Source organism: Chiroxiphia lanceolata, chromosome 4 (assembly GCF_009829145.1).
Source record: "Chiroxiphia lanceolata isolate bChiLan1 chromosome 4, bChiLan1.pri, whole genome shotgun sequence".
NCBI lineage: Eukaryota > Metazoa > Chordata > Aves > Passeriformes > Pipridae > Chiroxiphia > Chiroxiphia lanceolata.
In genome coordinates, this window is record NC_045640.1 from 37,643,206 (window position 1) to 37,658,871 (window position 15,666).

The following is a 15,666-nucleotide window of genomic DNA, read 5'->3' on the forward strand; positions in this document are numbered from 1 at the left end:
TCCTTAACTAGACAAGTATTACACAAGTCATCTCAAGCAGATGAAAGTTTTACTTATCCAATAGTATTCTAGCAATATGTGTTTTTTATTAAAGTTACATTAAAAGGGCAGAATTCTACAGCTTTTATTCATAACACATCAAGATAAGTAAAAGGGAAAACATTCCCTGAAGAAATATTTAGTTACAAATTACAGATGATTTCTGAGATAAAACTTACTTATACAAAATTGTATTAATTGTACTGAATGTATTGTTTTCATAAGCGGGCAATAAAATTATTCAAGATATTTTGAGACTTATAGCTGACTAATCAAGGCAAATCTTAATGATGATGCCATCATACAAAAAGGTAAACATCGCTTTGAGAAAATCCATAATCACAGCAATTACTATTTTTCCTGTTCAGCAATAGTTATCTTAATTTCAAAGTACTCTATTTCATGTCAAAGCAACTACAGGTACAACAAAGAAAGATTTAGAAAAAGTTCAGTGAAGCGTGAAAAGGACAAACAAAAAATTCTTTATTCGGAGAAAATGATTGATATTGAAGCTAACAATGGGCCTTTTTATATTTGTGTTCTGCATAATTTATTTATATTAAGAATAAAATTATAGGATTATATATCCTGTAGTAGAGAAATTCCATATACCTTTTGAAATAGAAATATAACTTCCTTATAGAAGAGTATTAGATAGAAACCTAAGTGTTATGTATACAAACAGCAGCTTGATTCTTCTGCCTTGCAAGTAGATAATTTCCAGTGAAGTGTAACTGGACTTTCATATTTTATTTGCTTTATAACTGTCTGTGATGTTTTACAGAAACATAAGTGACTACAAGTTGCAATATCATGATGAATCAGATTCACTCAGAATGATAGATAATGAAAATTATGGTAATAGTATAATTTCAAATTAAATTATAAAAAAATATGTTGACTCATTACTTCCTCAGAAAAGGAAATACATTCTCCACCTGTGGGAAGAAAAAAAACTAGGTTAGCTTCTGAAGGAGAGCAAAGAAATATTTTTATTGAAAGGTATTCAGAACAATTTAGAAATTTATTAATAATTTAGAAATATGCAAATAAACTTACACATAGAATAGAATAAATGCTAGATAAGCAAATAAACAGAAGGATCAATTTTATCTTTCTGATTTCATTTAATATTACCATTAAAAGACTTAATTTCCAGTTTTAATTATTATATGAGTAAACCACAGCATCCTAGATGTTTCTATGTTCATATTTGGTGTGTTTTCAAATTTGTAACAGTTAAGACCTAATATGAAATAATTTTCATTTAAGATATTAAATCCAAATTCCACACTTGATTAAAATTTTAGCAAATCTTCTAAATGGAATTTGCCATAAAAGTGTAACTTTTTACATTGTGAGTAACAGAGTCTTGAGAAGAAAAAAAATTACATTCACAGTCTGCCCTCCACATGGCATCTACATACATACATACCCGTATTGAATTTTTCCATTTTGAAACTCCACCCATTATTAGCAATCGAAGTTTAGTGTAGTTTTTTTATGAGTTAGAAAATTCTTAAGTGTTTTAAGTTATTCCCTGTGTTTACTTCTAAATAAAGGCATATCTAAGCACTTCTAAAAGAGTGAATTGGCATAGAGACAATGTAGTGAAAGTAAAAGAGATTCAAATCCTTCTGGAACAGATTTTTTACTAGAATTCAGCACAAACAGTCAAATTTCTTCATCTTTTTTGAGATTCCAAAAGCTACAAATGGTTTTAGTTGCATTGTGTATCACAGTGTTACTCAAAATTTTATTTATGTATATATTTACTGACTGTATTGTTTTTCCAATGTGTTGGACAGCAGTCGAGTAAGAGTTTCACAGTAATAAAGACTTTTTCTTTGGGTCCACATGGCTGATCACAGTGCCAATACTCTTCTGCAGAGCACACTTTACAATGTCACTGGGAGTTTTGCATGCATATGAAGAGATGGCTATAGGAGATGACATTTGTCATGTGGCCCTAAAATAGTTCCTTCAGGAAGATGTTGGGGTTTTTTTCCCACTGTAGCAGTCACTTTTGTTTTAACAGAAAACAAAACTCTAAGACAATGTAAAGAATACCATCTGCCAAGAGACTGTTTAATATGTTTTATTATGTTTAAATATCAAAATAAAACAAAAACTGATGATATTAGTACTATTCTGTTTGAAATACTTGCTTTTTTTTTCCTGATCTAGGCTTCTATTACACCACATCTGCTTAAACAGACCAGTCTTAGAATAGACTCCGAAATATGACATTCCACATACCCAGATATTTTTGTAGATGACATTATTTAACTCTGTGATAATGGATTGATGACTGTTGACTGAAAGTGTTACTCATCTACAGAAGTTCTGAGGAAGAATTAACAGCAAGCTGTAACTATTCAGCTTAGCAAAATAAAATTTTGCTGTTTTCCTGTTCATATAAAATGAACTATGATTGACTACACAAAATTAGAGTTTCCCTAACAAAATTTCTAACAAATGTTTTGTTTGATTGTTTGTTTGTTTGTTTTTTCTTACTGTTAGCTTGGTAGCCACAAAGGAAACGGACAGTGCAAGATCTCGTAGCATGCCAATGTCACCATCGGATTTCCTGGATAAGCTAATGGGTAGGATGTCAGGCTACGATGCAAGGATCAGACCAAATTTCAAAGGTAATTTCAAAACTAAGCTTTCAGGTTTCTTTTATTGCTCACACAAATGCAATTTCAGGAACAAATATGAAAACAAAGAAGTACATTCACTGAAAAAAATTATAAGGCGCCTTCTTTTGCCTTTCTTTTGTATATATGACAGTTCATTTCAGTAGGAATACACTCTATCACTGTCACTTTCACAGCTGCCCAATTACAGGCCCTTTGTAAATTTAGTTTATCATTAGATTTGAATTGCCTAATATGGTTTGTTGGTTTCTTTTCTTTCCTGAAATGCTTGCTAATGGATTCAGATTGCCGCCTTGGACTACCATAACCTGAAACAGTCCAGAAAGCAAGTTCTGTGAAATATAAGCCAAATCTTCATATCTGCCTGGTTCTAACTAAAAGGAAGAGTGTATTAAGGACTTGACCATCAGAGTCAAACTCCAGACAGCTTATCTTAGTTACCAGTTCTATCACCAAACTAGATTCTTTACTCCTGCGCCCCACTTGTGCTTTGAAATGCCAAAGACACCATCTTCCTTCTTGTTCTTTTCCCAGTTCTCAGTTCTCCACTAAAACTGCAAGTTCTCAATACCTGCAGTTGTCTCTTGGCATTTGAACAAGACAAAGGAGATTCAAAGAAGACTGAAAGTCCAAAGTTTGCAAATGAAATCATTACATCTTCCAAGAGTCTTAGCATAAATCATATTATCCAGACTCAGGCATGCTAAAGTAGAATATTTAATGAAGGACTACACAAGCTATATTTTTATATGAATATGTAAAGTTTTTTATGGACAAACACCACCCATTCTAGCTTTCACAGTCTGGGAAGTTGTTTTTTTGAAAACAAGGAGTTCCAATAATATATTGGAACCATATTTAACTCTATTACTGAATCTTTAAACAAACTATCAGTCTTTAAATTATACAGAATATAAATAGTGTTTTGAAAGAATAAAGTTATTGTAATTAAAAACTATGTTTTTCTTATTTTGCCTTAGCTGCTTCCCCCAACGCCTATCTTCCTAAGTCCAAGAGATTCTCTTAGCTCTAACATTTCACTACAAAGCAGGTCATGTTTACTACAAAAATTTTCCTTCACGCTGACAGTCCTTTCTCCTGTAATTCATCTGTCACTGCCTTTCCATCTTCATTCTTATTCAACAACAAATGTTATAATTTTTGACATCTCTAAGTCCCAGAAACTTAAGTTATTTTGACTCTAAAGCCACTGCTATATGGTGGTTTTGCCACAATTCGCCCAGTCTGATTCACAAGGACCATGCAAGCGATCTGCCAAATTACTTCCTCATCAATAAACCATAAACATTTGGTCCTGTATATATAAACTTATTACCCAGGATTTCCTGTAGCTGGAAATGCCTTGCTTTTTTTTAAGTTAATGATCTGATATTTCTCAGAAAATTATAAACATGCACTGAAATTTCAAACACATCTCTAGTTGATTTGGGAATTGGATTGTGTAGTTTGACCTGGACAGCATGCAGTGACAATCTTCTGATGAGGCTGCAGTGAAGAACAGGCAGATGGTTTAGAGATTAGCAAATTCAATGAAGTAGTTCTTGAAAGTATAATTCAAAGGACTTACAGCTTTGTTTTGTAACTATTGCAATTTAAAGAGACAAAACCTAATTTGACATTGTACTTTTTCAAAAAGTGCACTTTCTAAATCTTCTAGACAGCTATGTGGTTTGAATAAATCTGCCCAGAATGATTCAGATCTACCACTAAGAATAAGTATCTCCTTAAGTGACTTTACCGCTTTCTGGTTAGTTGTATTACTGCTAGAACGAGTGCTGGGTTTGAGTTTATAATCTAGAAACAGTTTTAAAAAAAGAGGATAAGTACTAATAAGAGAATTCAAACAATCATTTTAAATAATTTTTACTTCCAGTAAAATTCCTATGTACACAAGATTTTTAGCTACCAATTTTAGTAATAATGAATCTTGGTCAAGAACACATAATTATATACTTTGAATGCTCTGCTTTTGCATAAGGACTCTGCATATAAGTGCTTGTTCAACAAAAATAATAGAGATGACTTAGTATTTATTCAGCTATGGAATAAAACAGAATATTAAGAACTCTTGTAAAATCTTTGTTCCAGTTCCAAACTTTTTTTTCCCCTTACATCAAACCTATAGAAAGGTGCTTCTCTTAGTTTCTACACTGCAGACTATAACCATTCCTGCAGCCCATAACCATTCCTGCAGCCCATCAGCAGGAATGAACAGTAAGGATCAACTGGTATTTGACTGACAGTGAATTTCATCAAACATTTTATAACTTAATAGTTCAGCATTTTTTAATTTTTCTGCACCTCCTTGCAGTCAGCTTTATACAAAACCTTGCTAAACAATCTTATATCACAAGCAAAATTGTATTGCTATATCGTTTTACTCATCAATATTGAACTACAGAGGTTCAGTGCAGGTGCTTGGGAAACTCATCAGCAATCACCTTGAACTTTGAAAAATGACTGTTTATTCCTAATATTAAAAAAAATTAAAGAAAAAAGCCTATGAGAGAACTACCTCGCATTTCATCAAAACTAATATTCTTAAAAACCTCTGACAAAATATTACATTGAAAAGTTTACAGGGATAAAGTTCATTGCCAATGTCATCCACCATCATACCTGAAGTTTTGGTTTTTTAATTCAAGATATACTTGCTGGACATGGTACATATTTCCACTGATTACAAAATTGATACAGGTGATAGCTGACTCACAGTGATTCGTATTTCCACAATTTTGCAAAGATTTTTATCATGTCTGGATTTATATCACCTCACACTGACAATTTGTTCCTGTTCACTTAGTCTGGAATATCTTCTAAAGTCCTCATACAAATTTTCCATCAGAATGGCTCTAGTATTTGACACAGCTGGCAATTGGAGACAAATGCTGCTACAAAGACTTCATTTACTTTGCTGCTCTGACTTTCTGCACTTTCATGGATACTTTTATACCTTAATCATCATCTCTCACCTTCCAGATCTTGGCAGGATTCTATTTTTAATGCCTTGTAGACAGCTATCATTGTTAGCTTTTTCGTCTCTAGTGAGTTTCACTCTATTTCTTTTCTCCCTCTCTTTAATCTATTTCAACTTGTCTGAGTTCCTGTGTTTGAATATGACTTTCAGCTTTTACAGTTTCCATTTGGGCTTCTTTTTGACCATATTTTGGGAAGTTCATTTTCACTCACAGCATAGTATCTTTAAATTATCTCTAAACCATTTGCAAGCTACTTTTAGCTTCTATTTTTGTGTTCGTTTTAACTAGATATTAACTATTTTATTGCAATGCTGCTTTTGAAATTAAGCTTCAGTACTGTAATTATTTAGGGCTTTTTGTTAATAAAAGCAACTATGTTGATACAGCCAACTTATATTTAAAGTATAGTACTATTTTAAACAAAATAGTATCACGTCAAATTTGAAATGATGGCAAGTAGTCCAACATGGAAGTGTTTGAAAGGAAAGCTGCCTTGCAAACAAATTAGCTAACATTAGCAGGAAGTACAGTTTTCTCGCTGACAGTTTTTCATGACACTGTTCATCTTCCCTGCTTTTTCTTTTTTCCTTGATCCTTTCCAGGGGTTGTGCATGTAAAGCTTCTACTGAGTTCTAAGAGGTACTGTATATGCTCAATGACTCTAAATAATTAACCAGCTTTGGAAGTGACTGCAAGTGGTACCTCCTTACCTGAGAATTCTGCTCCATAGGTGTAGTCTTGTGTTTTACAAAGACTGAAGTATATGTAGAAATGTTTTGTTGCAATTACTATACAGCACTTCAAAACATTTATTACCTTGAGGAAAGAAAGGTGGATGTTCCAAGGTGTGTCATGTTGGCAGAATTTTTAATGGACATTCTGATATTTCAAGTGTTTAATATCAAGTTCATTGGTCATGTTAGATTTTGCTAGTTGCAAACCACCAGTAGAGGCAGAACAGTTTCTTACTTCAGTGATCCTAAAAAAGAAATATTGCATCAAAGTTTGTAAGACCAGTCCTCAAATTCCAGATACAGATCTTTCATTATTAGTGACTGCTTACAACTACAAAAAGAATCCAGGTTTTCCAATGCTGAACTGGATTATTGATTTAAGAATATTGAGTTGCAGGAAGGTAACAAAGAAATCTTGTGATGGAAAAACCTTGTTTCTGTTGTACGCAGACTGAAATTTATAAGAAATAATGAAGAAATTAGCACGCTCTCCCACAGTGATGTTTTTAAAGAGACTTTAAAAAAATAATTTAAACCCTTGTTTAAATTCATTGTTCGGTTATCATAATGACTGCTCTGCCACTACTGATACTTCAAAATGCAAGATAAGACAGAACAACAGTTGACTGAAGACCCATGGTAGCAGAGAACTGAGTTTAAATGAACCTTTAACCATTGTGTGATTTTAAGAGAAAGGGAAATAGAATCTAAATAATTTTCCTGTAAGCAGTAGAGATAAGAGCAGCATAAATGCATTTCTTTTCCCAATGATGACAAGTAACATTAAAGGTACCAGCTGCCTTGAGTGAAGAAAGTCACTTTTCCCCCTGAATTGTTGAGAAGTAATGTGCATTCTCACTGAAACACATATAAAAATATTTTTACTATATATTTCAAATTGGATGTTGCTTTTTTTTTTTTTGCATAGAAACATCTGTGCAAGTTTATACTGAATTTTCTCCCTGTCTTTTTTTTTTTAATTTCTAAAACTGGCCAGTCAAGTAGTGTACCTTTGAGAAAAATCAAAAGGAAAATTATTAGAAACCATTCAATTCCATTGTGTATTAAATAAGTTGGGAATGTTGCATTATTTCCTCCTAAGTCAGCAAACATTGTTTCATAATGGTTTATATTTTACAGTCACTCAATAAGCAAAAATTCTGGAACAAGGACTGATGTTTTTTCTCTTTTGCAGGTCCTCCAGTTAATGTCACATGCAACATATTTATAAACAGCTTTGGGTCCATTGCAGAGACAACCATGGTAAGATATGTTAACTTAATCAATGTTTAAAATTTGAGTTAAAGATGTTCCAGAAGCTCTAAAGGTAGCTAGGGCTTCTCTTCACCTGGAACAAAACAAAGAAGGAAATCCACTTCTGAGAACAGAGAGTGAGAAAATCTAATTTGGCAATTGATTTGGCAATTTTCTAACAAAAAATCCATCTTTATACCATCGCACAGAAGTTAAAGTAAAGCCAAGAGTTGGGGTTTTTCTTTAAACTTCTCTATAAGTTTTATTTGACAGTTTTAATGAAATAATTATTAGATTTCTATAATTTCTATAGTGTATCACTTTTCTAATCTCAAAAATGCCAATGCATTGTTGCTTTGTTCATAATATTTTATAATTTCATTTAATACAGTGAATATGGAGATGTATATTTTATTTAAAAATCTTTCTTCCATAGAGCTATTGCACAGAGATAATAGAATAAGTAAAACTTTGAACTGGTATATAAAATTTGGGTAAATATAAATGGATTGCATGCCTTTGTACATACACTTATAACTTGTCTAGTAAAGAAAGGCACATGATAGAGTAAAAAAAGATTGGACAGTTTAAGAAAATAAGGAGAAAAAAATGTCAAAGTGTAAAGGTAGTAAAACTAGATATTGAACTGTGAACTGACAAAAACCCTCATTTAACATGAGAAACATATATGCTAATAACTTGGAGCACAGAATTAATCATTAAAATTTGGTTAGAGAGGACATACATGCATTCTTTTTCTATACAATGGCTTCACATTTTTTTGAAGAAAGGTAAAAATATCTCTTTGAAACCGGTTACATAGTAATTTGGGGACAGAGAGGGTTAAAATACAGGGAAATGACAGAACTGTGTAGGTTGTAAGATCTAAATATAGTTAATACTCTGAAATCCCTGTAGTTTCAGAGTTGTACTTGGAATGACCGAACAGAGACTAAAAGTAATTGATATAGTAAAAAACCCCTCCAAAAAAACCAAACAAAAAAACTCCAAACAAACAAACAAAAAAAACCCACCCTAATGTAACCAAGGACCTCTAGTTAAGAAAACAATAGGACAAATCCATAAAGTGAAATATTTATGTCCCCTGTCTCCAAAGTGATATTAACAACTGCCTGATCTTTACCCACCTTGGAACATAGTAGTAGAGGTTAGTGAGAGAGGTAGATGATTTTTTTCCAGTTAGAAAAATGACTTTAATTTGTATTTGGGGGCCTTTCCAGATTGCAAATCCTAAACAGATTGACGTGGCATCTAAAGAGATTTATTCAGGTTCAATCAGAGGATTAAGCAATACCCACATTATTAGAATAGTGTTCAACAGCTACTTTATGGTGTCTGGATGAGTGAATTTCATCCAAAACAGGAGACAGACCATGGGGTCAATAAAGTGCCAAGATCCAGCCACTACATCATTATTTAAAGGATATCTAGAAAATTGGAATTGTTACCTCTTTGAAAGATTGTCCTGAATTTGGGAAGAGAATGGCTGAGTTCACATCTGAAGTGTATTTTCTCTCCAAAACCAGAGAATTATAAACATTTCCTTTCAGTGCAACTTAGTAAGTTAGTTCAATACATCTATTTTTACAATGAAACTACCTTCTGTACTGTGTTGCCTTGAAAGCAAATTAAAACAATCAAGATAGATAATGACCTGACCTGTAACAAATAGTTCCAGGTAGTACATTATAGAAAATACCAAACCTGGTCAAAACCACAAGGCTTTTCATTCTCTTGATTATATGTATTCAAAAACTGGGCACTTAAGCACAACCTTGACCTTCATGACGCTTGTATTCTGTTTATAATGTATTCACCGATGCACTTGAAAACAGACTTCTGCTTATTGTCAGCAGCTGTTGACCTCCCAGAGACTCAGATCTTGCTTTGCAGAAGAACAAATGCTTTTGTCTAGATAAGACTTTTTATTGTGTGTTTTATTAGCTTTACTTCTCCCCAACACTGAAGGTGAACTTTTAAAAAACATTAAAACCTACCTTAAAATATATCTTAAAATGACAATGAAAATCATTTTACATTATTTTACAAGCTGAATTTCTGCATGGTTTAACAGAAGTTCAGTGTTTCACCAATTGGTACTATTTTATCATTTTTATTTACTGTAGCCCTTAAAATTCAGGTACCTATGTCTCAATATCTGTTATAAATCTTTGTGCATACAACGACTCATTAGAACAATTTTTTAGACTCAAAAAGGGCTTTTATATTCTTGGTAAATATTTCTTTTCCAAACTGTAAACAGAACAGGTTAAGTAAGCAGCAGGTGCAAAATAAAACCTGGCCACTAAGTGATACCTTGCATTTAAAACAGCTAATAATGGGATATGTGTATAATCTCCTAGCTTTAAAGAAATATGAATACATCGAGGCACGACCTTCGCTGTCACTGTAATTGCCCTTGGCACTGTCAAACTCTCTCCTTGCCTCTCCGGTGCCCTCGCTGATGACCAAAATCTTTGAGCTCCCTCTGCTGCCCCGGATGTGTATAACACAGTAAACAGTCACACAAAAACAAGGGGTTAAAAAAACCCGCATCGGTTGCAAAGTAGCTCGGTGCCAACTTCACATTACCAGACTTAATAGCTCTCGCTGAGGTCAAGGAGTCTGTCAGTGCGCAGTAGGAACTGCACTGTGTGTCTCTCAGGCAAGCAGATTCTCTTAAAGTCATCCACACCTGGTCTAACAGCTCAGGAGAGACAGAGAATCCTAAAAAGTATCTTAATTTGGCTTACAGCTTGTTAACTCTGTAAACTGGTTCTTTCTTTTCTTGTTTTTTCGGTTTTGGGTTGGCTTTTTTTTTACATTTCTTTCACTTTCTTCAGATATGGGTTACAGTTATTTCATGTTCTCTTTCTTTGTCTCAAAAGACAGATCAGACGGTTCATAGCAGGGAAAAGACATGCCACCTCTTGCTAGGAAGCTGTGATTCTACTTGAACCTACATAACTCAAAGTGATCATATGAGGAATTTAGTTTGTGTCATGTATGCTCTGAGGAGACAGAAAAAAAGTGAACCATATAATTGAAAACCCTCTTAAACAAACTTCTGTCATTGGCATCATTTAGGATCTAACCTCGCCAATCTTTCTGTGTTATTGAACTGAATGGTAGTATCAGTTCTGTCCATGTCTCAATGGTACTCAGCTTGTATTTGCATTGTACCTTCTAAAGCTGAAAGACTTCCTGATCCTTAAGAGCAGTCTGGTATATATTGTTGGCAATTGCCAACAACAACAAAACCAAGAACAGATTATTCCCTCTTACAGGGTAAGAGTAATATCAGTGCCAACATTTTCAGCTACAAATGCTCAGAGTCGAAATACTGAATACAAGAAACAAAGGCTACAGGACAGTTTGGCAATTGGGTAATAGTAGGCCATACCAAAAAGTCTGCTTTTATTTTAGCAGATATGACCGATAAATTTGCTAAAGGTTTTCTGAGTTTTAAAGGTCAGGTACAATACTGATCTTAATGTAGGTTTACAACAATTTTTACTAAGTCTGTGTTGATATGTTTAGCATAATGCATATTTTAGCATAAAAAGTGCATTGAAAGGGAAGCTCACTGAGAGACCTAATGGCAAATGACAATTAACACATTGAAAACCATATGTCTCTTATTTGGTCTTGCCATGTTTTTGCTCATAGGTATTTCTTGGTTCAGTCTGAAAAGAACTGAATGTTGATAGGAAACATGTGATAGAACTTTCTCTATTCCCATTGCTAATGATATTGTCTTGCATTTACAAATAAAATGTGCTTTTAAACCACATTAACCCATTTTTATGCAGTCGTAATTACTCTCTTTTCAGGAGTCACAGGTCTTTAATTTCTTTAGCTTAATCTTTCTTTCAAGTGAGCATTTCTGTTTATGTTCTATTGTACCTACTCTAGGTTGTATCTCAATAGAGTGCTTGGAAGAAGTGTTCACTTGCATACATTACAAACCTTAATGCTGAAGAGTTTCACCTAATATTTTTTTTCAGATTAATCACTTTGTTGGTTGTCTCAAATACATTAAAATATATGCCTTTATTTGGTGAAAATACGCTCAAAAAAATCTGTGTAGCAATGTGTCAATATTGACGTGGCAGGAAGAAATATCTATGGTTTTTATCTCAGAAAAGTGAAAGTGAGGCCTTGCTATAAAGGCCACTTTACAGTTTCAAAATTGAAAAAAAAAATCTTTTTTTCACTCTATTTGTCAATTAACTCCCTTCTATCACAACACAGAAAACTTGATTTTTCTTGTACAAGTTTGTAAGACACCTTATTTAAGACTCTTTATTTTTCATAAACTTGCCTCTGCCACCCTGATCCTGGGTCAGAGTCAGGACTAGACAGAGGTTTTACAAATTCTAGTGGGTCTGCAGCTGTCCAGTCTGTTACATGTTCAGACTAATCCATGCAAATCCCTCTGCTGAATCTGCATTCTAAGCAGAGATATCACATCACCCTCCTGAGATACAGCATTTATTCCATATTATAAGGAAATTCTCTAGGATGCAATTAAAGTATGCCTGGAAAAGCACATTATGATATATACAACATATGAATTATCAAATAGCATAATTTTTCTTTTAATTTAAAAAAATAATAATTCCTATACTGATTGGTTTTACAAGCAGCAATGGAAAACATTTTTTTGTGCACTTCTGCTCTGACACTTTTAGTCTAGGATAACTTTTTAGAAGGGAATCTTGGAATTCAGATACTGTGTGGTGGAAGATACCAGGTAAAATGCTGACTGGTTGTACAACAGCACAACAGCATAACGAAGCAGAGAGAAGCAAGAAAATGCTAGGCAACGGTAGCACAACCATCTCCCACCCATCTCACCAAGTTACAGGGTGTGACATGGTACCAACTGCTTGGAATAGCACATTGCATATTACTAACACAAGTTGAGCCAGGTGCCTATTTAAAATGAGACCAATTTGAAGTTTTGCATAAAAACATGACAGTCAGGTATCTGATTTGCTGATAAGCTGTGATAGTGCAGCTAATGGGTAGGTTGAGTGATGCTACACATAGAAAAGGCTAGTACAGATGATACAACATACGATAATTATCAAGTACCGAGGGCTGAATTTCCAAATCTAGGGAAATCTGTTTTCCTACTAAGACTGAAAATTGTCCTTATATAAGTCAGAATTGAGGACAAAGAATATCACTGTGTTTATCCACTGATCTCTGTGAATCTTATGAAAATGATCGTACTATTCTATACTTTTCCTAACCTCTTTCTATGTTATAAAATGAGGACATTCCTGTATTCTTTCCTGGCATCTCTGAGTTTTTTCTCAGGAAATAACTCCAGCCTTTTAGGCTCTTTTGATGACTCTGAAAAAGTAAGAGAAATATCAATTTTTCTTTTGGATTCTTTTGATGGTTTATAAATGATTCAGAAAAAAAAATAGACAGTGTTTGGACTGAATAATTCCAGAATTAAATTACTGGAATTTGGGCAGCAAATGAGCTCTGCACTGAACCAAAGAGTTCAGACTCTTATGTTTGGTTTAGGCATGGACTAGCAAAAATGGCTGATTAAGCAGATTTTTAAAAATCATCAGATGCTTTGCCTTCACTGGAGTTGATGGCTGTTGCAGAAACTGGTAGCAGAATTCTCTTTCTGGTCTCTCAAGACAGTGGTTTTTAAACTGTTTTCAGAAGTAACTCTCCAGTGAGTTATTAGGGACCATTAGTGTTCATTTCTTGGTTAATAGAGTGTGTTCATGTTGCTTCAAAAAAAGGCTCAGTTACAGGGATGGTTTGCACATATTTCCTTTGCTTGAAAACCAGTTTATTAAACATGGATATACCAAAAAAAAAACCAGAAACATAAACTATGAATAGACACATCACTAAAAAATGAACAAATAAACTTGCCTTGTTAAACATCAGGTTAAACTTTCCTGTTTATAGCAGTAAAACTCCAATAAACCAATTTAAGACTATTTTTATAGCATCCTGAGGCCAAATTCTGCTGAAAGCTCTAGAGATATAGTCAAACTTACCTAATAACATAGTGTATTTACCTGAGGAAAAAAAACCAAAAACAGCAGGGTTTTGTTTTGCAGACATTTCTAGATAACATTTCAACAATTTATGAAGAATTGAAACTTCCTTTATGAAAAGAAATTATATCATGCAGTCAAATCTCTAGAATAATTGTGAAGTTCCAATCTAGAAGAAATGATACTGTAATGATGAAAAACTGCTGGAAAAATTTTTGTACATTTTCAATACCTTTAGTTGAATGAACTGTCGCAGAAGATCTGACTCAGTTGTTAGTGTGCATTTGCAGTATAAATGAAAATTTAAAAGTGAATCAAGAACTGAAAAGGACTATATTCTGTGCATGAACAATTCATAGATCTGAAAACATAATAACAAGTATCTACAGTAAAGCAGAATTTCAAAATGACAGTTTTCGCTGAGTGCAATCGTATAACAAACAGTATAAAGGTGTGGTCCTTTTGTGAAAGCAGATGCCTTTAATGCAGAATGAAGTACTAAAATTCCTATTCCAATTGTTTTGATTTGTAACCTGGATTCATGTGTGTGGTTGTTACCTATAATTTATTTCAGTTTTTTTGGAAGAAGATAAATCAGAATTTTTTTTAACCTCATTTGAAGAAAAAACTGAATCCAGGCCTACAGTTGCCTTAGTACTCTAAGCCTACAAGTAATAGTTCTGTTTCATCTAAAATAGATAGATATTTACCAGAACAGATAAATATGAGCTCCTCCAGACACACTAGAACTAATAATTTTGTTGTTCTCTCTGGTCCATTTTAACAAGCATTCTTAAAGATTTTACAAGGCACTTTGTACAGTACAGAAAGCTGAACAGGTCAATTTATAGACAAAGATTTTCATTTCCCCACAGACACTTACTGCAACTATTAGCAACAGAAGACCTGAAGTGACCTCCTACATCATCAGTGCAAACTCTTGCTGCTGCAAGAGCAGCATCACCTGTTCTAGTGCTGCCTAAATCTGAATGATTTCATTACAACCTTACAAAAGGTTCTTCCAGAATCTTTATATTCTCATGCCAAGGGAGACTTAGCCTTTAGTCAAATTTACACAGAATCACAGAATATGCTGAGTTGGAAGTTGGAAGGCACCCACAAGGATCATTGAGTCCAACTCATAGCCCTGCACAGAACCATCCCCATGTGCCCAAGAGCATCGTCCAAATATATCTGGAACTCTGTCAGGTTTGGTGCTGTGACCACTTCCCTAGGGAGCCTGTTCGGTGCCCAACTACCCTCTGAGTGAAGAATTTTTTTCTAACATCCAACCTAAACCTCCCCTGGCACAACTTCAGGCCATTCCCTCAGGTCCTGTGACTGGTCAGCACAGAGAACAGATCATTGTTTGCCCCTCCTCTTCTCCTCTCAAGGAAGTTGTAGACTATGATGAGGTCTCCCTTTTTACATCCTTTGTTTACCTACAGCCAACTGATCTTCTAGCAAAGCTGGAGAACAGTTCACACCTCTTATTTCCACTTCCCTATGCTTCCTTATATTGATTCTTCTTTCTCTGACTGCTCTTTTTCACTTAGAGGGAAAACCATGACTTTTATAGCACTGCACTATGAAAGCCCATGGCACTACTTCTATCCCTTCCAGTATTTTTTTACTTACTTTCACATTTTTATATTAGTCTTTTCAACCTGTTTGAAGAGCAGCTATCAGCTATCAGGTAGGTTGTTCCTAAAAATCTATATCCTGCTATAGCAATTACAGCATTACCCAGAAAAAGCTGTGGAGATAACTAATTTGCAAGCTGCATGCTACTCAGTCACTATTGTAGAAAATCTGAGGATATGTGGAAATAAGATTGTGGCATCACTGCATAGCTCTGTTCACATCATATGAGGTATGCTGTTTATATAGTTTCATATTTTGTTGCAATCATACAAAAATA

At 34.0% G+C, this 15,666-nt stretch overlaps 1 protein-coding gene across 4 annotated transcripts in view; it reads left to right on the forward strand.

The window, feature by feature from the left end:
- Positions 1–15,666, forward strand: part of GLRA3 (glycine receptor alpha 3) — an 84,524-nt gene that overhangs the window by 18,798 nt on the left and 50,060 nt on the right. For 3 of the 4 annotated variants that reach the window (XM_032686636.1, XM_032686634.1, XM_032686635.1), the window contains exons 2-3: positions 2,563–2,690; positions 7,628–7,695. In XM_032686636.1, coding sequence (XP_032542527.1) covers positions 2,563–2,690; positions 7,628–7,695 — 196 coding nt within the window. The remainder of the gene's footprint in view (positions 1–2,562; positions 2,691–7,627; positions 7,696–15,666) is intronic. The other variant, XM_032686638.1, reaches the window with a different exon arrangement.